Raw genomic sequence first — 26,182 nt, 5'->3', positions numbered from 1 at the left:
TCAGCAAGTTTATCTTCAGTTCAGTGGCGGCTGGTGCTCAAAATTTTTTGGGGGGTGCAAAAAAAAAAAAAATTGCAGCCTCACTGTGCCCATCAAATGCAGCCACTGTGCCCATCAAATGCAGCCACTGGGCACCACTGTGCCATGCCATCAAACTCAGCCACTGTGCCATCAATTGTCACCACTGTGCCATGCCATCAAACGCAGCCACTGTGCCAAGCCATCAAACGCAGCCACTGTGCCATCAATTGTCACCACTGTGCTATGCCATAAAACACAGTCACTGTGCCATGCCATCAAACACAGCCACTGTGCCATCAATTGTCACCACTGTGCCATGCCATCAAACGCAGCCACTGTGCCATTAATTGTCACCACTGTGCCATGCCATCAAACGCAGCCACTGTGCCATCAATTGTCACCACTGTGCCATGCCATCAAACGCAGCCACTGTGCCATCAATTGTCACCACTGTGCCATGCCATCAAACGCAGCCATTGTGCCATCAATTGTCACCACTGTGCCATGCCATCAAACGCAGCCACTGTGCCATGCCATCAAACGCAGTCACTGTGCCCATCAACTGTCGCCACTGTGCCAATTGTCGCCACTGTGCCCTTTAATTGTCGCCACTGTGCCAATTGATGCCACTGTGCCCTTTAATTGTCGCCACTGTGCCCATTGTTGCCACCGTGTCCATTGATGCCACTGTGCCCATTGTCGCCACTGTGCCCATTTAGCCACTGTGCCCATTGATGCCACTGTGCCCATTGTCGCCACTGTGCCCATTGTTGCCACTGTGCCCTGTAAAATGCCCCTCCCCCGCCCGGCACTTACCTTTCTCGGGTGGTCATCCATCTTTCTTCCATGTCCCTCCATGTCTTCTCCCGCCCTCGACGACGCTTCAGCCAATCAGGTTACCTGTAACCAGAACCGGTGAACCTGATTGGCTGAGACGCCTTTCAGTCTTATCCAAGGAACGCACCCCCGTACGTCCCTTAGATAAGTTTCCTGAAGCCGAATACAGCCTGAGGGCTGTACTCGGAAAGCCTATCAGATGCGCTGGCTCTGATAGGCACTTCCACACAGCCAACTAGCTGCCGTTATTCAGGTGGCTCCGGCGCCCTTTATAGACGCACCGCCACTGCTTCAGTTCAAGATGATGTGAGCAGTGGGACAGGTAAATTGCACGCTTTACATGCTGCTTTTTTACTTATTTAATTTTTAAAAATCAACAAGGACACTTTAACATTTAAGAATTTAACAACTCGGGTCTCTGTAGTTTATGCCTTTACATGTAGCTTCCAGGGTCATTGATCCTTCTATAAATTTTATTATGATACTCAGTTTGTTACAGGTTTTATCATCAGAAAGCTTATCTCAGTCTGGTTTATTTTTTATCAGGAACTGGATGACAATAAATCAGAATCAATGGGAACATTAAAAAGATTGCAAAAAATGGTCAGAACAAAGAAAACCAATGACGATGTTAGACATGCTTTGTTGCAGTGTAAGTATCTGACATGTCTCTGAAGCAAAAGGACATCTGGGTTAAAGGTGTTGTAAAGGTTTGTTTTTTTATTTTATAAATAGGTTCCTTTAAATCGGTTGTAAAGGGAAAAAAAACATTTCTTAATAAGCATCCTTTACCTGCAGACATTCCTCTTTTCACTTCCTCATTGTTCGTTTTGCTCAGAAGTTGCTCTATTTCTTCTCTGTTCACTTCCTGCTTGTCTGATTGTTACTGACCACCGTGAAGGGAGGCTTTACTGCGGTGGTCAGTGACGTGCTCACCCCCTCCTGGGAATTACATCTGTGTGGCAGGACGCTCTCTACATGTTAGAGACTTCAAGGAGGTGTGAATTACTGGGCGTGCCGCAATTCATACTGGGAAATGTAGTTCTTACATGAGGCAGGGGCCGCAAACCAGGAAGTGAATGAGAGAACAGAAACTAGAACGCCGGATGTAATATAGATGAAGGAATTTAATAGGTATTTACTCGTTTACTCGTCTACCTTGCAGACATTAATTTTAGGCAAAAAAATGTTTTCCTTTACAACTCCTTTAAGCTAGTGCATTGTTGGTTCACTTACCTTTTCCCTCGATTTCCCTTCTAAATGTTTTTTTTCTTTGTCTGAATTTCTCACTTCCTGTCCCTCATCAGTAAGCTTTTCACCATCATCCGAGGCGTTCTGGCTGGGGGTTAGTCAGCGTGCTCGTCCCCTCCCTTGGGACTACATCCCTGTGGGGAGAAGCTGTGTTCGCATTTAGAAAATAAAAACCAAACTTTTACAACCCCTTTAAAGTTTATTTCTGGGTAAAGGAGAAAAACAAACATAATCAGTGCATCCATCCAACCACTTTGCATAATATTTAAATCTACTGTGATTCTGTACTTGCCAAATATATTGCAGAAATCTCCCTCTACTAAGTCTGGCTGCATCCATTTTAACTGTGGGTAGCTGAAGCTGCTGCCTGTTCACTTCCTGGATTTACACAGAGGCACACCTCCGGGTCTACAGCTCTCATTGGCCCTCTTATGACTCACCCCTCTCCCTTCCTGGCAAACTCTCATGAGAGTGAGAGAGAGAGAGCTGTACATGATGTCATAAGCCTACACTAATGACCAGACAAGAAAGAGGAAGTGGGCTGTATAAGGTATTTACTGGCAGAAAACAAATGTTTTACTATCCAAAGTTAAAACAACAAGGGCTGACGATTTAATAGATGGAAAGTTGAAAAAATGACTTGACCAGTGTAGATAACATGTCCCAACCTTCTTATGACTGCCAGACTATAATATATACTCTAGCCCTAATCTTCTTAAAGGGGTGGTTCACCCTAAAAACTACTTTTTTTTATTACACTGGCCCCCCACATTACAATACGATTAAGGCTATTATTATTTTTTTGATGCTGTACATACCTTTGTACAGCATATTCACCCGTGGCATTCAGTTCGCGAGTCCCGCGGGAGTGGGCGTTCCTAACATGTCTGTGATTGACGTTTTGACCAAAAACGAGCTCCCCCCCGTCGCGTAAGCCGCGTCACGATTGGCGAAAGGAGCCGAACGGCGATGCGCATGTGCAGTATAGCGCCGACTCGCCGTTCGGCTCCTTTCGCCAAACGTGACGCGGCTTACGCGACAGGGGGGAGCTCGTTTTTGGTCAAAACGTCAATCACAGACATGTTAGGAACGCCCACTCCCGCGGGACTCGCAAGCCGGATGCCACGGGTGAATATGCTGTACAAAGGTATGTACAGCATCAAAAAAATAATAATAGCCTTAATCGTATTGTAATGTGGGGGGCCAGTGTAATAAAAAAAAGTAGTTTTTAGGGTGAACCACCCCTTTAACATTACCTACGATTAAAGAGACCATTCTTGGAATCGAGTATAAATGGCCATAGCAGCCTTTTAGTTGCCAAAATATTAAATATAACATTCTTTAACCCATAAACAACAAACCCCAACTATCAGTTGCTCAGCCTGGTGGTCTTTGACAGCACCCCCACTACCCGTAGTGCAATCATTACCATATACTGCCAAACCATGTTAAGCACATACCACCAATGAGTCCCCCACACTTCCATCTCATAGGTTTTCTTGCCACCATCAAAGACCACCCATCGCCAAACTCTCTGCTGCCATGACGTGTCCAGCTCGCACTGCACCTGCAAATACAGAAAAACTGACCACACAAACCAGGAGGGTGAGTGGGAAACTGTTCCTGTCTCAGCTCCCCTCCTATGCTGCCCGGGGCACCCCACATCCTTTTACATAAGTTTAACCCCTCCTCCTTCTGTTCTCCTCCAATCCTGATTCCCCCCACTTTTCCACTATTATCCTTAACCCCTTTGTTGTCTCCCTCATCACCCTGTCATGCCGGTGACTTGTCCTCAATGTTCCCCTATGGGGGAAGTTCCACAACCGACTGCGCAGTCTCCGGGCATGCGTAGTAACAGGCTACGGGCAGGCTACGGAAATAGCCGAACAAAACAGCTGATCGTCAGCTGTGGAACACGGAATCGGCAGCTAGCTGCTGAGACAGGAAACCCGGCTTGTGGAGCGTACCAAAAGTCAGCAGGGGAGGACGGAAAGCTTCACTGCGCCACACCGTCAGTTTCATAACATTTCCTCCAGACATGTATATTTATTACATCCTTTAAATTGTGTTTCTGTGTAAATGGATCGCAATCTGGCCGGTGCAGCACGTCGGGTTTGAAACGGATCGTAGAGGGGGGGGCTGTGTGCGGCTCTATGGGGCTGACAGAGCAGGAAGAGCTCACTGACTCACAATACAGCGGCCCATCCAGGGCACCAGTCAGCGAGCACCCGGGCGGGGGAGGCCTCATGGAGGGAGGAGGAGAAGATGACCATCGCCAAGCTTGTTCCACAACCGACTGCGCAGACTCTGGGCATGCGCAGTAGCAGGCTATGGAAATAGCCGAACGCAACAGCTGATCATCAGCTGTTAAGTGGAACAAATACCATAGCTGGAACAAGCTCGGCAGATCACCGGCCCTTTGCTAGATCCTATTTTCTCATCTCGCTTTGGGCCTCACTGAAGTTCTGCTTTAATTACTGTTTGATCTGACAACTCTGTCTCTGCTGCACTGAAATCTCATGCAGTGTTGTCATATTACAGCCCCTCTCCTCATCTGCATAATATAATGGAAGAAGTTCTGTATTTCAGAATGGAAAAACTCAGATGGGCTAACGCTACTTGGAAGGTTTGGTGCAGCAGTGGCACTGTGTTGTCAGTTCAAATGGGACGTTCGTAGCTCAATGAATTTCTGGCAGGAGTTGGTGCTGCTAAGGAGGGAATACTATGTTTGTGAGCCAGATAAATAGTAACTTTCTTGTGAGAATATTCTTCCTGCACCCTTTTTTGACAAATCTTTTGTTGCATGCTTTACCCAATAAACCCATTAACCAGTGTCGGCTGGTGGGTCGGCGGGTCTTCTCCGCCAGCTGTGCTCTCTACTCTCCTCTCTCCTCCTCCTCCCTCCTCCTAGGTATCCAATAGGATCGCCTGGCATTTTGGCCAATCGGGAAACGGGTCTCATAACCCACTTACTGATTGGCCGTAAGGAGGATTAGTGTGAGAATAGTGGATATTTATTTGCTGTTGTCATACAACTGGTTGGCTCCGAGCTCATCCTTTTTTGAAGCTTATTAGAGCCTCTGGCTTAAATCACATGCTTAAAAAAAAAAACCCTATTGGAATCCATGGGCAGACGATTGGATGGGGGATGGTGGCGGCGCCTGTGCGCCCTCTATGGATGGTCTGCCACTGCCATTAACAGTACTTAATATTGGTCATCTGTCAATCCAACAATGAGCAAGCAGGGAAGCTGCAGACGTAACTGCCAATGTTACTTCGGAAAGCTAACATAGGTTTCCCTCGGTTGCACAACTGTGCTGTTGCAGTAACTGTATGATGTGTGATAGAGCCACCTTGCAAACTGACACGTAGGGCAGAGAGCAGGGGAGAGGGAGAAGCTGGAGCTACCCTTCAAGATAATGAAAGTGATAACTTGGAGCAGCTTCCAGAGGAGAAAGGAGGAAGTGAATGGTTTTATCTTAGGATACAGAAGAGCATAGACAATGAAAATGGCAAGGGAATGGCCAGAGGATTGGCCGTAATAGCATTACCACAGACAATAAGGGTGTCTAGGGGAATGGCAGGATTAACCAGGTATTTACTAAAAATGCCAAGATGCATCAAGGCCCAGAAAACACTTTTAAACACATAGGGCCAGATTCAGAAAGAGATACGACGTCGTATCTCCTGATACGCCGTCGTATCTCTGATTGCGCTCGGTCGCATCTATGCGACTGATTCATAGAATCAGTTACGCATAGATATCCCTAAGGCTGCATTCACATCTAGGCGGACAAAATTGCGGCGTTTTGTCGCCGCAAATCGTGGTAAAAATAGCGGCGTTTTGTACCGCGATTTGCGGCGACAAAACGCCGGTATTGTCCGCCTAGATGTGCCCCAAGATGACCCCCATCTCCTAGCCGAACGCTCGAAGACGCCTGAAAAAAAGGTCCGGGACCTTTTTTCACGCAGCAGGCGACAGGCGTCCGGCGTTCGGCGTGGAGATGTGAACCATCTCCATAGAGGGACATCTGTTTTCAGCCCTCTGGCGGCAGCGGCGTAGCGCTACAGGCGTAAAAACGCCTAGGTGTGAATGCAGCCTAAGATCCGACATGTGTAATTGTCTAACACCGTCGGATCTTAGGCTGCATATTTACGCTGGCCGCTAGGTGGCGCTTCCGTATGTTTTACCCGAGGAATATGCAAATTAGGATTTACGCCGATTCAGAAACGAACGACCGCCCGGCACTTTTATTTTACGTCGTTTGCGTTCGGCTTTTTCAGACGTAAAGTTACCCCTGCTATATGAGGGGTATGTGCGGCGTATCCTATGTTAAGTATGGCCGTCGTTCCCGCATCAAAATTTCACGTCGTTTGCGTAAGTAAAATACGTTCGCGAATACGGCTGGACGTAATTTACGTTCACGTCAAAAACCAATGACGTCCTTGCGTCCTAGGTACTCAGCACAGGCTGTGACCCTGGGGCACACACGGACGCTGCATGTACATAAGGTGCTTTACCAGACGATTTCTGTTAAACAGGATATGTCATCCCTCTAGTGTTGGACACCTTATGTTTGCATCCATGAGCTGTTCTTTGCCCCAGCTTTAAGTCCCTTGGTGGACCTTTAAGGGATTCGGTTACCCGTACTTTTACCCCTCATACGCCTCCTTTGTTTATGGATTGAAGTGCCTATTCGTTCATGTCATCATAGACACATTTGGCCTGGACCACTGATGATCAATCTCTAAAACGTGATTTATATACTATCTCCTATTATCGGTAGATACTCCGGCTATCTATGGAGTTATCCTGGATGGATATATCCACCGCTGTGTATCAGATTGTGAAAACTATAGCTACATAGTAGCAATGATCCTGTTCGTTTCGTCCTGAAGAAGCCCCACGGTGAAACGCGTAGGCGACTTCAATAGGATTCATTCACTATTCATCTATTTTTGTTCCGGATGGTTGTATTGTGATTGTAACTAGTTGCATTCCATTATACCATTGTTAGTGTACATTTTGTAAATTTGTGTAATAAATTATATTTTTATACTTCCACGAGCCTCAAAGTCCGATTTTGCCCACTCTTTTGATTGGGTACCCTTCTATATTCTTACCATTACGGATGTGGCCAATGTGAGTGCTTTCCTCGTGTATCTTGTCTTCTATTTTTTCCTTATTTTTCGTTTCCCCTTTATCTTTTTCTTCTTCTTTTTCTTTTCCCTTTTTTTTCCCTCCCTCTTTACTTTCCCTTCTTTTCTACCCCTTCTTTACCCCTTATTTTCTTTTCCCTCTCTGATCACCCCCAGTTTCGTGTTTTCCCATTTCCCTTCAATTCCCCTTCCCTTTTATTTTCAGTCCTTGCGACGTCATTTAGAGCAATGCACACTGGGATATTTTACGGATGGCGCATGCGCCGTTAAAAAAAAAAAAAAATGCGGGGTCAACACAAATTTAAATACTACACGCCCCCAACATCCCCATTTGAATTACGCGGCCTTACGCCGCAACACATACGTTACACCGTCGTAAATATGGGCGCAAGTTCTTTCTGAATACAGAACTAAGCGCCCAAAGTTACAGCGGCGTAACGTATTGCAGATACGTTACGCCGGCCGGACAGATACGCTCAGGTATCTGAATCCGGCCCATAGACACTTAGGGCAATTTTGAGTTTAATGACATTCTAATACTTCTGTTGCTCTATAATCAGTTGGATATTTCTTAGCTCTTCCTATAAAGATATTAGCTTGAACACTGCAACAGAAGCCTCACCTGGCCACACCAGAATATACCGAGCATGTCGTGTAAAGCGTTTGTATATTTAGTAAGGGTTTTCATTATTCACTTGAGTACTAGCTTGTATATATATATAAACCCCTTCTTTACTAGGTCAATTTGTCTTTCAGTTTTCAGTGCTGTGATAGTTTGACTGACAATTACTTGGTCATGCAACAATGTAACCAAATTAATTTTCTATCATTGTTTTGAGAGAGATGGAGTTTAGTTTTGGAGGTATGTAACTACTTCCTGTCCTGTCTTAGGCCCCATACACATGAGAGAATTTATCCGCGAATACGGTCCAGCGGACCGTTTCCACGGATAAATCCTCTCGAGGATTTCCGCGGATTTCTATGCGATGGAGTGTACACACCATCGCATTGAAATCCGCGCCGAAATCCTCTGGCGATGACGTGTTGCGCCGTCACCGCGATTATGACGCGGCGACATGCGCGACGCTGTCATATAAGGAATTCCACGCATGCGTCGAATCATTACGACGCATGCGGGGGATCCCTTCGGACGGATGGATCCGGTGAGTCTATACAGACCAGCGGATCCATCCGTTGGGATGGATTCCAGCAGATGGATTTGCTTGGCATGTCAGCAAATATTCGATCTGCTGGAATCCATCCCAGGGGAGAAATATCCGCGGAAACAGATCCGCTGGCGTGTACACACCATAGGATCTATCCGCTGAAACCCATCTGCTGGGATTTTTCAGCGGATGGATTCTATGGTGTGTACGGGGCCTTACTCACAACGTCTGTGCTCAGAGAAGATTAACTTCATCCCTAACATGGCAAAAGGCCATCTGGTACATGGCTTGCCTCATAGGAAAACAAGGGTATATGTGCTGCAACCTTCCCACAAAAAAGCTCCGCCCGGTGCTCAGATCTTGAGGCTGCTGACACCTCCAACATACCAGAATAAGGAAAGGGATGGTCGACACTCAGGGTGACATCCAAAATAGTATTCCTTTATTAAATACACGACTAAGGACTAACGTCCGAAACGCGTAGGGTATTTTACAGCTCTGTACATGTATTTATTAAAGGAATACTATTTTGGATGTCATCCTGAGTGCCGACCATCCCTTTCCTTTTTCAGGGTTTGCCTCATACCTTCCTGTGCCAGACCATAAGTGTTGGACATTACTATGATGGGTTGCCTCACTGGCCAGTTGAATGAGTGTATTTAGTGCATTTTACTGGGCAATTCTGCACAGAAGGAGCACACCCATGATGAAGACAAAGGACCCCATGTCTTCATCAAGGCATCACCTCTTCCATATAGTGCTACTATGCATTTAATATGGCCAGTGCACCAGCCCTTGTACAAGCTGGCCTATGGTTTTGGGGCTCTGATTTAAAGGGGAGAGCGCTACTGTATTGCATTTTGAAGTACTTGGGTGAGATATTTAAAAAGCACACACATTCATTAACCACTTCATTACTGGGCACTTAAACCCCCTTCGTGTCCAGACCAATTTTCAGCTTTCAGCGCTGACGCATTTTGAATGACAATTGCGCGGTCATACAACACTGTACCCAAATTATATTTTTATCATTTTTTACCCACACATAGAGCTTTCTTTTGGTGGTATTTGATCATCTCTGCGATTTTTATTTTTTGCGCTATAAACAGAAAAAGACAGAATTTTTTTTTAAAAAACACAATATTTTTTACTTTTTGTTATAATAATATCCCACTTAAAAAAAAAAAAAAAAAATTTCCCTCGGTTTTGGCAGTCACGTATTCTTCTACATATTTTTGTTAAAAAAAATCGCAATAAGCGTTTATTGATTGGTTTGCGCAAAAGTTATAGCGCCTACAAAATAGGGGATAGATTTATGATTTATTTTTTATTTTTAATTTTTTACTAGTAATGGCGGCAATCTGCGATTTTTTTTGTCAGGCCTGCGATATTGCGGCGGACATATCGGACACTTTTGACACAATTTTGGGACCATTCACATTTATACAGCGATCAGTGCTATAAAAATGCACTAATTACTGTATAAATGTGACTGGCAGTGAAGGGGTTAACACTAGGGGGTGAAGAAGGGGTTAAATGTATTCCCTGGGTGTGTTCTAACTGTGTGGGGGGAGGGGGGTGACTGGGGGAGGTGACCGATGCTGTGTCCCTATGTACAAGGGACACAGATTGGTCTCCTCTCCTCTGACAGCACGTGGAGCTCTGTGTTTACACACAGAGCTCCACATCCCTGCTGTCACCTGCTGTGTCACCGCCGATCGCGTGTACCCGGCGGACATCGCGGCCGCCAGGTACATGCACTGGCTTCCCAACGATGCGCCGGGACAGTGTTTACCCGCTGCGCGCCCCCCAGGGGCGCGCGCGGGTAATGTCAACAAGAGGACGTCTAAAGACGTCCACTCGGCATTTCAGACGTATTTTGTCTATAGCGCAGATCTGTAGTGGTTAAAGACCAAGGGAAACAGCAAAATCAGCTACTGTTATGATTGTAGATAAAAAAAGTACTGATCAATACAACATTTTATTTTAAGCTCCCACCCAAGACATTGAAGAGGAAGAAGAAGAAACATTAGTGACGTGTATGAAATTGGGTAAATCTCAGGAGAAAAAGACCACCAAGGACATTGCCAGGAAAAGACAAGAAGCAGAACGTTCTGTGGAGGTGAATTGTGCTTCCTTGGACAGATCTGGAAACCTAAAGCGGAACATTTCACGAGGCATGGTCACATGTCAGGATAACCCCACCCAGTTCATGACAAACTGGAAAACCTTTCCTAACAGCTTTGACCCATTCTCAGCATCACAGATGGAAGGATGGGAACACTGTGCATGCTGCAACCATTACTCCCAACTCCCACCTTCCTTCACCGACATGGCCCTCCCGTATGCTTGGGTAAGCTTTTTTGACTTGTTAGAAATGTATTCTTTTCTTTATCTTATGTATTTCAGGAAAGACAGATTTTTACATTCCTATACTTTCTACAGAAGTCTGCACCATTGATTGTATGTTTAATATAGAGACTGGATTTTTAACCTTTATGATAACAATACAACTTTTTAAATCCATACATAAAATGCCTCTTGGTTTGAGAACATTAAAGTGTTACTAAAGTTTTTTTTGTTATTATTATTAAAATAACAAACATGTTATACTTACCTGCTCTTTGCAGTGGTATTGCACAGAGTGGCCCCATCCTCCTCTTCTGGGGTCCCTGGTGGTGATCTTGGCTCCTCCTCTTCTTTTTGGGACTACCATAGCCAGCCACTTGTTATAGGGAGAGCATAGTATGCATGCTCCCGACATGTGTGTCTATGGAGCCGCTCTCCAAAGACTTACCAAGCAAGACATAGGCCCACCCCCCACTTCCTCTTTTATCAATCTATTATCTATCATGTTGTGCTTCTAGACAGGCATAAGATCACATTATATATTACTGACACCTTGTAGGTTGGCATGTATATTATGTTTGAGGCCGCGTACACAAGGTCGTTCCAAACCGATGAGAATGGACCGAAGTTCAGTTTCATCGGTCCAAATCGACCGTGTGTATGGCCCATCCGTCTGTTGTCCTTCGGACCAAAATTTTAAAACTTGCTTTAAAATCGTACCGATGGACCGCTGACCGATCGGTCCAAACCGATGGTTAGTACACAAAAACATCGGTTCAAAACCCGCGCATGCTCAGAATCAAGTCGACGCATGCTTGGAAGCATTGAACTTCAATTTTTTCAGCACGTTGTGTGTTTTACGTCACCGCGTTCTGACCCGATCGGATTTTGAACTGATGGTGTGTACGCATATCAGACCGCCAGGCCACTTCAGCGGTGAACCGATGGAAACGGTCCGTCGGATCATTCTCATCGGTTTGGAACGACCGTGTGTGCGGCCTTAGATGTTCTCCAGTACGTTAGATTCATGTATAGGGCTTCAGATTTTGGATCTGTGTGTTTAATGGTTTCATCATTTAGGTTGTATTTTTCATTCTTCACTCTGTTAACGCACTCATTCTGGCACTATTGCTGACTTTTGTACAAGTTCATAGAAGTTTGTACACAAAAAAAAAGATAGTAATTTGTAAATATCTACCTCTGACATTGTTACATAGCCAGTCACTATTATAGATTCAGCGACCGCCCCGCGGGGTTGCTACGTGTTACAGCATCCACACATTTCACCCTGCTGCCAGACATCCATTAGACTGACTTAGTCAGTGAACAGTCTCTTGCTTGTTTTTGTTGTATTTATTAGGGGATTGAACTTGGTTGGGGAAAAGGGACATGGGATTACCATAGGATAAATTAGTACTTTGTAGAATAAAGTAACTGCATCACACTTCTCAGCAGAACAAGATGACAGACGCTAAACATGACAGACTTTTACCTCAGAACGCGTCTTCCTCAGCACACTTCCTCCAGTACACTACTTCACTGTCCAATTTTAGTAATCATGTCACACCATCAGAACATGACTAAGTCTCACTCTGAATAAGTCCCAGTGTATTTACTTGATGGCCCTTTGTAGGCCGGGGCCTGCAGTAACCCTTTGCGGTAGCAACCAATTTACTTGACAAGAATAAATGAAAATAGACGACTGATCCCAGCAAGTCCGACTTGCAAATCCTGCCCGCCCTCCTGGCTGCAGCGACTTGACACAAACTCCCACAGTCTCTCCCTCTGGCTCTACATCCAGCTCCCCTGGCATGTCTCTTTCAGATCTCTCCAATGTGCTTTCCACTCACCGACACATGCCCTGGATCCTTCCTGAATGACTTTGGAAACAGCACTACAAGTCACAGCAGACAGTGGGGTGGTTACCTGACGCGTTTCGCACTGGGGTATCAGCGCTTAGTCATAGCTATGACTAAGCGCTGATACCCCAGTGCGAAACGCATCAGATATCCACCCCACTGTCTGCTGTGACTTGTAGTGCTGTTTCCATTTTTTACAATTAAAAGCAACTTTTTAAGAATTTCGTGGAAGTGCGGCTGTCCAGTCTTTTCTTCCGGTCTTCGCTTTGTGCATTGCCTGCACCCACACTTCTTAGAGGACACTGATTGATGAGTGCACTCACCTAGAGCGGCAGTTTCCCTTTCTCTACCTGAATGACTTTACTCTGGACGTGCGGACCAACTGTCTCCTACAGCTCCTGGTCCAGGACACCTCTCTATGACCATGTAAGGAGAGGCTCCCTCCCCCAGCTCCCGAGCTCCCCGCCTGAGGTACACCCCCCCCCCCAGAAAGGGGTTTCCTCAGGCACGACAGTCTGACACTCCATCATCCAGTTCACCCAGTTGACAACTCCTCCCCCAGCAGGCTGACCATGGGTATATGTAGGAGGCCTGTCCCCTGCCAATCCTAGTTGGGGATTGGTCAGAGCTCTTTACATGCACCCCATGTCACTCCAGCTCTTTGCCCTGCCCCTTTTCCAGAACATTCTCCCTGGAAACAGTGGAGGCGCCCAAGAGCTGAAGTATATGTCAGTCACGTACTGCTACACTAAACTACTCCCCTGGCCCCAGATCAAAACAAACAGGCCTAGCATCCAGCATAGGCCTGATTAATTTTACCTGCACCGGCAACTTACACAAAACCTACATCTAGCACCTACCTACCTAAGGTAGTGGGTGCTATATTATATATATATATATATATATATATATATATATATATATATATATATGTATATTATACTATTATATTATACTGTCTTCTTCATCTAAAAGTGGGGATAAAAGCAAATGGTTAAAAGATTCAGAGTTAGGAAGTACAGTACTATGAAAGCACAAATATTTGACTTAAATTTTTTTTACAGGTTCTAAAGTTTGAACAATATTAGTATTGGTGTGGCTGGGTTCTGGCTATCTTAGGTAATCTCACACATCTTGATCAGTCGTCGGTGCAGGAAAACATGAATATTCAGCTTCTTTACAGACAGAAATGACTGTAACCTAGTGAGATATTGCTGCGCATGATAATTCTATTTCCTGAGAAGAAACGATAAGAATTCTGTGAAAGGAAATGTACAGCTGCTTAGAAACACCAAAACTCTACAAATGTTTTCCATGTAGTCAGCTGTTCCTATAACTAGTTAAATGATGCCATAGACTAGAATGATGTGACATACCTGTAGGTATAAAGTCATTTATAATGACAATGCGGTTAAAAATATTTGCGCACTGTAATGGAAAAGTAGAAGCAACAATTTAGCTGAAACATAATTTCTGGCTAGGTTCAGAGATGGTGCATGCTTTTAATGTGAACCTGTCACTACTAGTAGATGAAATGAATTCATGCAGAATGCTGGGATAGTAAATCTCCATACACACAGGCCAAAAATCGGCCAGCTCAGCAGGAACCAGATTACTTTTTAGGTCTGTGTGTACCTGAATCCGAACTAACGACCAGCTTCTGACCAACAATCATGTTGGAATAACAGCATTCAATCAGCACTTGCAGCCAATCTGTCCATTTTTTTTTCTTTAAAAAATATAGTTGGTTACGCACAGTTAATTTTTATTTCATTTAACCAGCGGGCATAACAAACAGATTTCTGCATCCACACAAACGAGATGGATGCAGGAATCCTCCCAGCTGTGGTATTGTGTTATGACAGTGGGAACTCTTCCGCTGACAGAATACACTTGTAGGGGAGGGGAAGGGTGATAAGGTGGTCAACGCGTCCTCCATGTTTCCCTCCTCGTTAGTCACTAAGCAAGGGTCACATGAGAGGCCTATTCAGGGGTGGGTTCTTCTGGACTATGCTAGGCACCTTGGTTAGGGTCACTGCCTTACACACAGGGTACCTTTACTTTTTACTTTGAACAGACAGATTGACTTCATTAAACTCCCTCAACGTACTTTATACTATTATGGTTACTTGTGCAATTAGGAGGGACAAGCAGAGGCCTTGTACTCTCCACCTGGCCAGTGTATCACCACTACCTCCCTTCCAGTAATGTTATGGGGTGCAACCGTGCACCTATTGTGGACTCCATGCATGCTTTTCATCTAACTCTTTCATATCTGTGTACAGGATGAGGGACCCGGCAGTGCAGATCTGCTTCCACTGCTGTGGGAGACGGATCACTTCTGAAGGAGTGCAGACAACATCTGCCTCACTGCAATAGGCTATCTGACCTGCCACATGTACACGCTTAGCGACAGGCTGCTAGAGAAACTTGTGTTACCCTTAGGCCCCGTACACACGGTCGGACCAAACCGATGAGAATGAACCGAAGTTCAGTTTCATCGGACCAAACTGACCGTGTGTATAGGCCATCGGTCTGTTTTCCTTCGGTCCAAATTTTTAAAACATGCTTCAAAACCGAACCGATGGACCGCTGCCCCATCGGACCAAACCGATGGTTAGTACAGAAAAGCATCCGTTCAAAACCTGCGCATGCTCAGAATCAAGTCGACGCATGCTTGGAAGCATTGAACTTTGTTTTATTAAGCACGTTGTGTGTTTGACGTCACCGCGTTCTGACCCGATCGGATTTTGGACTGACGGTGTATACACATATCAGACCATACGGCCACTTCAGAGGTGAACCGATGAAAACGGTCCGACGGACCAGTCACATCGGTTTGGTCCGACCGTGTGTACAAGGCCTTAGTAACCACTTGTATCTTCACACTGTATTAACTCTTGAGTAACTTCAGACCAGACAGAGGCAAGGTTTCAAATGCTTTACTTGAATAAATTAACATGATGACATATACAGGCAACAGTCCGAAATAAGGTGCAGTAATTTCCCTAACATTCTGAGTCCTTAACTCAGGCTTGTGGCTGCCACAGCATACCTGCATATGAAAGAGTATATCTTTGGTAGAGTCCGGAAACTCCGACTTCAGCACATCACTGGGCATCCAAACTCTGATTGTGGCAGGGAATGTGTCTGGCCAGAGCGGACTGTCTGGAACCGAATCAGAAGAACAGCAACAAGAACTCCCTTGGCATCTCCCTCAGTCTGGACCTCTGTCCATTTTAAAGGAAACAGATACCTTTTCAACACAAAGAACCCCTTGAAAACCCTTCTAAAAATGACAATATCTACAACTTATGATACATTATTGTGATGATCAGTGGGAAGAATACTCCTTACACTTCTGGTCATTGGAAAGAATTACTCCTTTACAGATATCTAAAAAGACCAATGGTGTCAGTGGGAACTTATCTGACAGGCAGAAATTGCTGATTGCTCAAAGAACCCCTAGCAATTCTCTGGAGGAACCCTAAAGTTCCATGGATCCCTGGCTGAGAAACCCTGCTCTATACAATGTACACGACCAGCTCATTTCGGCCATTTGCATAGCTTCCAACTGTCCCTGATTTGGAACAAAGTCTCTCTGTCCCCCTTTTCTCCTCATTTGTCCCTCATTTTGGTCTGATCTATATAGTTCTATAGAATAAGCACTATTCCTCTTTCAAAAAGTGTTTTACAGTGCTAAACTTTGTAAAATATCTAAATTGCTGCATGTGTACATTTCAAAAGCCAATATAAAGGAATAGTAGTGGTAGTAGTGGTAACAAAGCACTTGTGGGTTTAGCCAATCATTTTTTTGTACAATTCTCCTTTAAGGGAGGCGTGGCAGTGGGTGTGTCCTATGCCTACATACGTTTGGTAATAGGTGTCCCTCATTCCCATCTCAGAAAGTTGGGAGGTATGCATTCATCACTTGCTGAGAATGGAGTCAGGGTTGATTTAAAGTGGATGTAAACCCCCAAAAAAATAAAAAATTTGATGTCACAATGTAGAGAATAAGATTTCCTATCATCTGTGCCCAGTCTTGCCATACAGAGTTAATCCAGCTCTTAGCAATCCTCTTTTTATTGCTCAGGGAAATAAAACAGACTTCCAGATAAAAACCAAAGTCCTTGCTTGAGTGACAGGTTATTTACATATCTCGTGCACTGCTTGCAGACATACACAGCTTCTGTAAAAAGTGCTCAATTCACATCCCCCTCCCCTCTTCCCTCCAGCTCTATGTATATTCTAATGGCTGTTGCATTTTCTCATGGCACGGAACTGTGACTCACCCCATATTTTGAAAACATTTAATCAAAACACAGGGGAGGGGATGTGAATTGTGCACTTTTTTTCAGAAGCAAGGACTTTGGTTTTTATCTGGAAGTCTGTTGTATTTCACTGAACAATAAAAGAGGATTGCTCAGAGCTGGGTTAACTCTGTGTGGCAAGACTGGGCACAGATGATAGGAAATCTTATACTGTACATTGTGACATAAAAAATAAAAAAATTGGGTTTACATCCACTTTAAAGCTGAACTCCAGTAATTTGATAACATCTACCCCTTTCACTGCAAGGGTTAAAGTGGCTGTTACACCACTTTTAACTACAGGTAAGCATATAATAAAGGCTTATCAGCAGCGTTCGCCGACGATATCTTATTATTTATAACGAATCCAACTATAACCCTCCCGAATCTATTAAAAACCCTTAAATTGTATGGAGATGTATCTAATTTTAAAATCAATCCCCTAAAATCAGAAATCCTCAATATTAGCGTGAATGCACAGGACGTACGGAGATATAAGCAAGAGTTTCCATTTATTTGGAAAGATACCGAGATAAAATATTTGGGAGTTAATATTACATCATCCCCTGACCTAATCTACCTACAGAATTATATACCATTATTAAATGATATTAAAAAAGATTTAAAGAGAATTGCATCGAGACAAAGATCCCTACTAGGGAGAGTAAATTGTTTTAAAATGTTTACTCTCCCTAAGATATTATATATAATTCAAATGTTACCAATCGCACTACCGGGTGCTTACTTTAAAATACTAAAACAGTTATTAAATAGGTTTATATGGCGGAACAAAAAAATGCGCATAAGTATGGAGGTGTTAATTAGAGATAAGGAACATGGTGGTTTGGGGGTACCTGATATTTACACATATTATATGGCCATTCACATGGCACGGGTGGTTGATTGGGTCAGAGATAACAAAGAGAAAAGGTGGGTGAGATTAGAAAGTTGTTCAAATAAGTCACTGTTAGGAAAAGAGATTTGGATACCGCCACATTTTAGACAAATAAATCCGCACATGCACAAAATCACACTGACATCCATGTCTATATGGGATAGGGCACATAAAAAGCATAGATGGGGCTATAACTCCCCACTAATCCCTTTATTTGACACAATTTTTTTTGTACCAGGGAAAATGGACCTGTTTGGTAACTGGATTAAAAAACCAGATGCACAATTAAAAGACATATTAAAAGACGGCAAAATTCTTACCTACCAGGAACTAAGTAAAAAAAAAGAATTGTTTGAGTTGAACAGGTGGCGATACTTGCAGCTGACGCATTTTGTAGATTCCTTCCCCTCCCCCCTGAGGTCAGATAGATACTTGCTCCCTTTGGAGCGTTTGTGTTTAGCACCAAATGGAAGGGGCGCGATCTCCTCAATTTATAAAATATTGATGGGATTGAAAGATCCCGGTTTCCCTCCTTATATTAATAAATGGGAAGAGGAATTGGGAACGGGTAAAACCGAGACAGAGGTCAGGAAAATATTAAAAAAGACGCATACGACTTCATTTAATTGTGCATTGATCGAAATGAACTTTAAGTGTTTAGCACGTTGGTATATAACCCCGGCCATAGCACACCGTTATCAAGACGACACCTCCAAATATTGTTGGAGGGGCTGTCTTGAAGTGGGCACTATGTCACATATATGGTGGACCTGCCCAAAAATTAAAACATACTGGAATAACGTATTATTAGTAATTGAGGAGATAACCGGAATTAAAATACCTCCTGATCCATGGGTCTGTTTGTTTCATGGGACAGAAATGTCAACTAAACAGTACATGAGAACCTTACTTCCCCACGTACTAGATGCAGCAAAGAGTCTGATCCCTAAACAATGGAAGGACCCTATGAGCCCGACAGAGAAGAGCTGGTTTTGCAGAATTAATGATATATATTATGCTGAACAGCTCAGGAACATGGGAGAGGAAGGAGAAGGCGGATTTAAACGAAAATGGCAGGATTGGGCTAATTTTAAACTTGCACCAAGGTATATAGATAGGATGATATAGTGTAGGAAGGTCAACGGGCAAAGAGTGATTCAATAGGAGACAGAATTCCGGAGATAGGGGAGGGTGGGAGGGTGGGGATAAGGGTTGGGGGTGGTTTGAGGGTGGGATGAGGGTTTGTTCGGCTAGGGGAAACTAATGTATCTATTTAGGTATTTAAGTATTTTTTCCTTTCTCTTCTTTTGTATATTTATTGACATATATTTAAAAAGCACTTTTGCAATAACAAAAAAAAAAAAAAATTTCCAACCATGATGCGAACTAAGGAGACTGCGAATTGAACGCAAATTGATTAAGTATCCTGATAGTTCTCTGAGGCGGAAAAAAAAAAAAAAAATAATAAAGGCTTATCTGTAGGTACCGTGAATATCTTTTAAACTAAGTTTAGGAGATATTCACTGTATCCGCATGTGCCGATGATGTCACTAAAGATCGCACGTGCCGTTTCATCAGTAGCCGTTCCGTGACCGGCGGCTCACGCATGCACAGGAGTGACGTCATCGCAGCTCCATCCAATCACAGCGCAGGAGTCTGCGAACCTGGAAATAACTCCAGGGACATGTCGCCGGTCACAGCAAGTATTTCTAAGGCAAGTACGCGATGCATACTAGCTCATTATGCCTTTGTCTTGCAGGTTTATTTTTTTTCTTTTAGAGTTTACAACCACTTTAAATGCTTGTTTAGTCTGGGGGATGCAGGGATCTGGTGTAGTACTTACCTTACTATTGGCTCTGGCATGCTTCTTCCATTTTCTATCAACAACATTTTTTCACCCTTCAATTTTTTGCGCCTTTTGGTCAAAACCAATTGAATCCCCTTTAGCTCTTTGAACAAACGTTCTTAACAAAATCATTTTCTGATGAAATTCTACAGATGCAAGGCCAACAGAAAATAAACAATTCTCCAGTTACACCTAAAAATAACACAATGTAAATAATATTTGTTGCCACAATGGAATGTAGTATTTATGTGAATTCCCTGTAGCTATTGATAGCTGTAGGCTGCTGTAGACAAACCCAGGAGGCAATGGGCACAAACTGAACTTTTCAAGCCAGGTATAATTCATATTTTAAAGGTTGTTACCAGAAAAAGCAAAAGCAGTATAAAACATTATTTACAAACTTGATTATTTCACTTCCATGGCTCGCTATATTAAAATTGTCAGAAAGGAGGCCTTATGCTTTAAATCATTCGCAGGGCGATCACGAGAAGTTAACTTGATAACTGTATCCAGTAATGGTTTCTGCTTCGCTGCTAATTTGTGTCATAATATTTCAGAAAGGAACACAGCGTAAAACATTCATTTATTATAGGAGTGTTTGTTATTTATAAAGAATATGGAAATTTCCCGCTACCTGCTTCAGGCTCCATTGGATAGATTGATGCGGCCCTTTGCAACGGGATGAGTGATTTCAGACACGTGTGGGTTGGGAATTTCTCTATTTTGGATGAACTGCTGATGTAGAAAGAAAATGTACGAATTCTCCCCGGAGTTCTGCTATTTTTTCCTCTTACTGGATTAGCACTAGCTAAAATGTTTCTGGTTTTAGTTGAAGAAGTTTCATTTTATTAAGTTATGAGAAATGAAACATCTGACCGAATCTGAACTCTTTTTTTTTTTTTTTTATTTAAAGGAGAACTTTTTTAAATGTATTTATTTAAAGTGTTACTAAACAGTGGACTTTATAGTGGTAGTTTATTCATTAATAGATTTCTGATTGTGCTGATTATAAATGTGAGAGCAGCTGCAGGGGGAGAGGAAACCCCACATGCTGTCACAGGGAGGTCTCTGGAGCTGAGAGGCGGGTGGGTGCTTAAGAACATGTTACACTCTAAATACGCCTGTAACATGTAACATATTCCTAATGGTTAACGCAGGCTTTAACCACTTAAGACCCGGACCATTATGCAGGTTTAGGACCTTGCTCCTTTTTGCGATTCCGCACTGAGTCACTCTAACTAACAATTGCGCGGTCGTGCGACGTGGCTCCCAAACAAAATTGGCGTCCTTTTTTTTTCCACAAATAAAGCTTTCTTTTGGTGGTATTTGATCACCTCTGCGTTTTGAATTGTTTGCGCTATAAACAAAAATAGAGCGACAATTTTGAAAAAAAAACAATATTTTTTACTTTTTGCTATAATAAATATCCCCAAAATATATATATATAAAAAAAAAAAATTCCTCAGTTTAGGTCGATACGTATTCAACTTATTTTTAGTAAAAAAAATCGCAATCGCAATAAGCGTTTATTGATTGGTTTGCGCAAAAGTTATAGCGTTTACAAAATAGGGGATAGTTTTATGGCATTTTTATTAATATTTTTTTTTTACTAGTAATGGCGACGATCAGCGATTTTTTTTCGTGACTGCGACATTATGGCGGACACATCGGACACTTTTGATATATTTTTGGGACCAGTGTCATTTTCACAGCGAAAACTGCTATAAAAATGCACTGATTACTGTGAAAATGACAATGGCAGTGAAGGGGTTAACCACTAGGTGGTGCTAAGGGGTTAAGTGTGCCCTAAGGGAGTGATTCTTACTGTAGGGGGGTGTGGCTGTAGGCGTGACATCACTGATTGTTGTTCCCTATATCAGGGAACAGACGATCAGTGTCACTGCCACAGAGAAGAACAGGGAAGGGGTCTTACACACACCTCTCCCCGTTCTTCAGCTCCTGTGACTGATCACGGGACACCGGTGGCGATCAGGTCCGCGGGTCCCACGGATGCGGTCACGGAGCTTCGGAACAGGTTGCGCACGTGACCCACGGCTGGGCTCTTAAAGGCATTGTACAGGTACGTGCCCAGCCGTGCCATTCTGCCGATGTATATGTGCAGGAGGCGGTCCTGTGGGCAGCTGAAGCTGCTGCTTGTTCACTTCCTAGATTTACACAGACACAAACAGAGACACACCTCCAGCTCTGCAGATCTCATAGGCCCTCTTATGACTCACCCCCTCCCTTCCTGACAAACTCTCATGAGAGTGAGAGAGAGAGAGCTGTGCATGATGTTATAAGCCTAGACTAATGACCAGACAAGAAACAGAAAGTGAGCTGTATAAGGTATTGATTGGCAGAAAAAAAATGTTTTACTATCCAAAGTTAAAAAAACAGGGAGAAGGGGATTTAATAGATAGAAGGTTGAAAAAATGACTGACGGTCCGCTTTAAGAACTTCCTGCCGGCCATATGCATATGCGGCCTCCCGGCCGGTGGGCTTTATTGCCAAGAGGCCGCATATATGTGTCCCTATGTAAACACATTACTGTGCTGAGAGCATGTTCCCAGCACAGTAACCAGTGGGTGCAGGAAAGCTCCCAATGCATACTAGCGATCGTGAACTTTCCAATCATGTGACCACTATGACTGCCAATCACAGCGTTCGCATGATTGGAATGCTTGCATCCGCCTCTCAGCATTGAGAACTTCTTAAAGGGCCGGGAGGCGATGGCTGGAAGGGGTTAAGGGAGTATGTTTAGATTCAGGACTCGCTGCACTACAGTGTATTAACCCTCCTGGCGGTATTCCCGAGCGTGACTCGGGTGGATTTTTTGTACTAAAATCGGTAACCCCGAGTCACGCTCGGGGTAGCTATGCAGAGCCTGCAGCGCGCGCTGGCTTACCTTGTTCCTGGATCCAGCGATGCCACCGCGCTGTGTGAGCGAGCGGGACCTCGCTCGATTCACACAGTGTCCTCCTGTGCCGCCGATCTCCTTTCCCTGCGACGTTACGACGCACGGGGGCGGAGATCGGCGCCAAATTCAAAAAGGTAAACAAACACTATACATACAGTATACTGTAATCTTATAGTACTGTATGTAAAAAATATGCACCCCCTTTGTCCCTAGTGGTCTGCCCAGTGCCCTGCATGTTCTTTTATATAATAAAAACTGTTCCTTCTCCCTGCAAACTGTATATTGTCCATAGCAACCAAAAGTGTCCCTTTATGTCAAAAATGGTTTTAGCTAGAAAACAGCGATAATAAATTATAATCACTTGTAGAATTGAGCGATAGCGATTTGTGGGGAAATTCGTCATTAAAAAAAAAATGACAGCAACAATTCTGCAACTGAGCAAATTTAATTGATTTTGAGTTGATACCATTATTGAATAATTTTTATTAGAATTATATTATTATTTGTTATAATTATTTATAATTATTTATTATATTATAATTTATAATTTTGTTTTTAAAAAAAATGTCATACCCGGGATGCCTATTAGACTCTGGTTCGGTCAGATTTAAGTGAGTTATTCCTAAGAATTACAGGCCTACAGTATAAAACGCCAAATTTCCTTGCAAATAATGGTACCGCTTTCAGCACCTTTTTTCTGAAATAATCATACCGCCAGGGAGGTTAAGAAATGTGTGTTAATGCACATTATGTTGCTTGTTAACGTGCATCGCGTTAAGGCTTCTAATACCACAATGCAGTAAAAATCAGACCTGGACTTTTTTTTTTCAACACAGTGCATAACAAGGAATGATAGTGTTACCATATGTTATGTTGTTATGTTGCATGAAGTGTTGGGGTGCCATTCAAAATTCAAGGCACCGCAATGCATAGCAGTATGTGCATTGTTGTGCATTACCGCAATGCAGCAATGTGTATGGACGCTAGGTTGTTTGTATGAGTGTTAGATATTAGATGGTGGGGTACCGTAAGTGGCGTGGGTGCTTAGTGTGAAATTCACATGTGTTTTTGTCACCAAGAAACTTGTTGCTTAACATCTTGTGCTGAGCTTAAAGAAACAGAACATGTTCTCTTATAAAAGTGTAAAAGTGTTGGTAGTCACAGAAATGTTCCAACAATGATCTATTAGAGACTGTTGTCTCGATCCCACAAAAAAGAGAAGAATCCTTACACTGAGCATATGGCACACTTAAATGTCACTTGAACTAAAAAAAAAAATTGTGGCGAGCTTCGTGATGTGACAACAACAGCAAGAAGGGCAGACCAATCACTCGTCTCCTGAGGAGCGTGATGCAAGATCTGCCTATGTAAGAAAGACCTAAGAGATTCAGAGAGACTGAGAGAGAAAAAAACACAGCTTTAGCTGGAGAGGAGCAGCGTCTACAGAGGGGACATTTCTCATGCATGAACAAAGAACATCATGAGATGAAAGAGGTGCACCTTCCCTTTGTTCACTGTGATGAAAATATTACCGGCAAGGATTTTATATTAGAAATCTAATCTTCTCCTGGTACATTCTGCATTTCAGAAGAGTTATTTGTTTTCTTTACATTGTGTGAGAAAAAGAAAAGTCATGAGTTCCGTATGCTTCTCAGCACATCTAGAGAAAACATTTGGATAAGGGCCAGAACATTTCTTATTGCCGTTCAAACAATTTAAAAGACGTGTATGGCGAACGCTTTTTTGGCCGTACTTGTCTTGTGGGTTAAAGGAGTGCACTTACTTTTGCTCTACTTTGACCCAGAATCGCTTGGTTGGCTGCCGGCCACTCCAGGCGCTGGAAAGATCCCAACCATATTGTTGGGATCCACTCAAATGTCTGATTGGCAGCAGGCTTAGACTCTTAGCGCACCTTCTCCAGATTGGCACTCCAATGAGAGCTGGAGGGACAGAGCAGTTCTGATGACTCCGGGACTGGGCGTTCCTATCCCTGTCCCTGCCCCAGGGTTCCGATGACTGCGGGACTGGGCGTTCCTATCCTTCGGTTCGATGATTGACGGCTTGTGAAACAGGTCTCCTGTCGCACAACGCGCGTCACCAGATTTCCGGAAATAGCCGAGCTGCGAGTCGGTACTATACGGCGCCTGCGCAGTCAGCTCTACACGGCGGGTGCAGGCGCCGTATAGTGCTCGGCTATTTCCGAATATCAGAATATAAAGGTATGTACGGAGAAAAAAAAAAAAAGACCTGCCAAAAGTAAATGCCCTTACTATGCTTAGTATGCTAAATGTAATGTTAAAAAAAAATGTTTTTGGGTGAATTCCCGCTTTAACAAGAAAACCATGCCTGAGGTTTACTACCACTTTAATGCAGAACTACAAGGCATCTGAGCACCACAAACCCAAAATGCTATTTACTGTAATACATTTTAAATGTTCAAAACAAACTCACCCATCCATCCATGCCCCCATGTTCTATTTTGCTGAGAGATGACTGAAAAATACCCCCTAGCATGTCTGCCATCTTGAGTAAGGGCAAATGATTCATGTAACATTTACTTTCTGTAATGCATCTATCCTTAGCTAAGGCATGCAGACAAGAGGATGTGTTTAGCTGAGAAAACCCCTCCTACCCTACTGAAGACTCCTGGGATGTATGCAAACAAGTAAACATAATGGGCCAGATTCACAGAATAAATATGCCGGAGTATCTACTGATACTCCGGCGTATTTTCAAATTTGCCGTGTCGTATCTTAATTTGTGATTCACAAACAAGATACAACGGCATTTGGCTAAGATCCGACAGGCTTACGGCTTCGTGCGCCTTCGGATCTTAGGCTGCAATACTTCGGCCGCCGCTGGGTGGAGTTTGCGTCGTTTTCCAGCGTCGGGCATGCAAATTAGCTTTTATGGCGATCCACAAAGCTACTCGCGTGTGTTACGTCGTTTTTTCCCGTCGCAAAGTTAAGCCATCTTTTTCATGGCTTAACTTTACACCAGCCATGTTAAAGTATGGCCGTCGTTCCCGCGTCGAATTTTACATTTTTTTTTTTCGGCGTAAGTACGTTACGCACGTCGCCATTCACAAACACGTCGGGGCGCCGTAATTTCGCGCAAAGCACGTCGGGAAATTTACTAACGGAGCATGCGCAGAACGTTCGGCGCGGGAGCGCACCTAATTTAAATGGTACACGCCCCATTTGAATTAGGCGGGCTTTCGCCGGACGTCTTTACGTTATTCCGTCGCAAGTTTATACTCAAGTGCTTTGTGAATCAAGCACTTACGAGAAAAACTTGTGGCGATGTAACGTAAAGACGATACGTTACGCCGCCGCATTTGTACCTGAATCTGGCCCTAAGTCCTTTCCTATCTTTCTACTAACACTAGCAGTATAAGGATTAAAAATAGTCAATGCTGATTGAGAGAGTAAACTTCCGCTTTAAAGCTTCTAAAATATTCTTAAAGTGAAACTGTGACCAGGCTACAAAAATACAAGTATTTGCATATTTTTAGCATGCAAGTAAATGAAGTTTAAAGCATGTCCGCCTTAACTTCTGTAGCAGCAGTTAC

The 26,182-nt window shown here is 43.6% G+C and overlaps 1 protein-coding gene across 2 annotated transcripts in view; it reads left to right on the top strand.

Annotated features, from left to right (window-relative positions):
* Positions 1-26,182, top strand: part of SAMSN1 (SAM domain, SH3 domain and nuclear localization signals 1) — a 144,125-nt gene that overhangs the window by 66,048 nt on the left and 51,895 nt on the right. For both annotated transcript variants that reach the window (XM_040338801.1, XM_040338800.1), the window contains 2 exons: positions 1,405-1,510; positions 10,427-10,788. In XM_040338801.1, the coding sequence (XP_040194735.1) occupies positions 1,405-1,510; positions 10,427-10,788 (468 nt within the window). The remainder of the gene's footprint in view (positions 1-1,404; positions 1,511-10,426; positions 10,789-26,182) is intronic.

This window comes from Rana temporaria, chromosome 2 (assembly GCF_905171775.1).
Source record: "Rana temporaria chromosome 2, aRanTem1.1, whole genome shotgun sequence".
NCBI classification, from domain to species: domain Eukaryota; kingdom Metazoa; phylum Chordata; class Amphibia; order Anura; family Ranidae; genus Rana; species Rana temporaria.
This window is presented reverse-complemented; position numbering and strand designations above follow the sequence as displayed.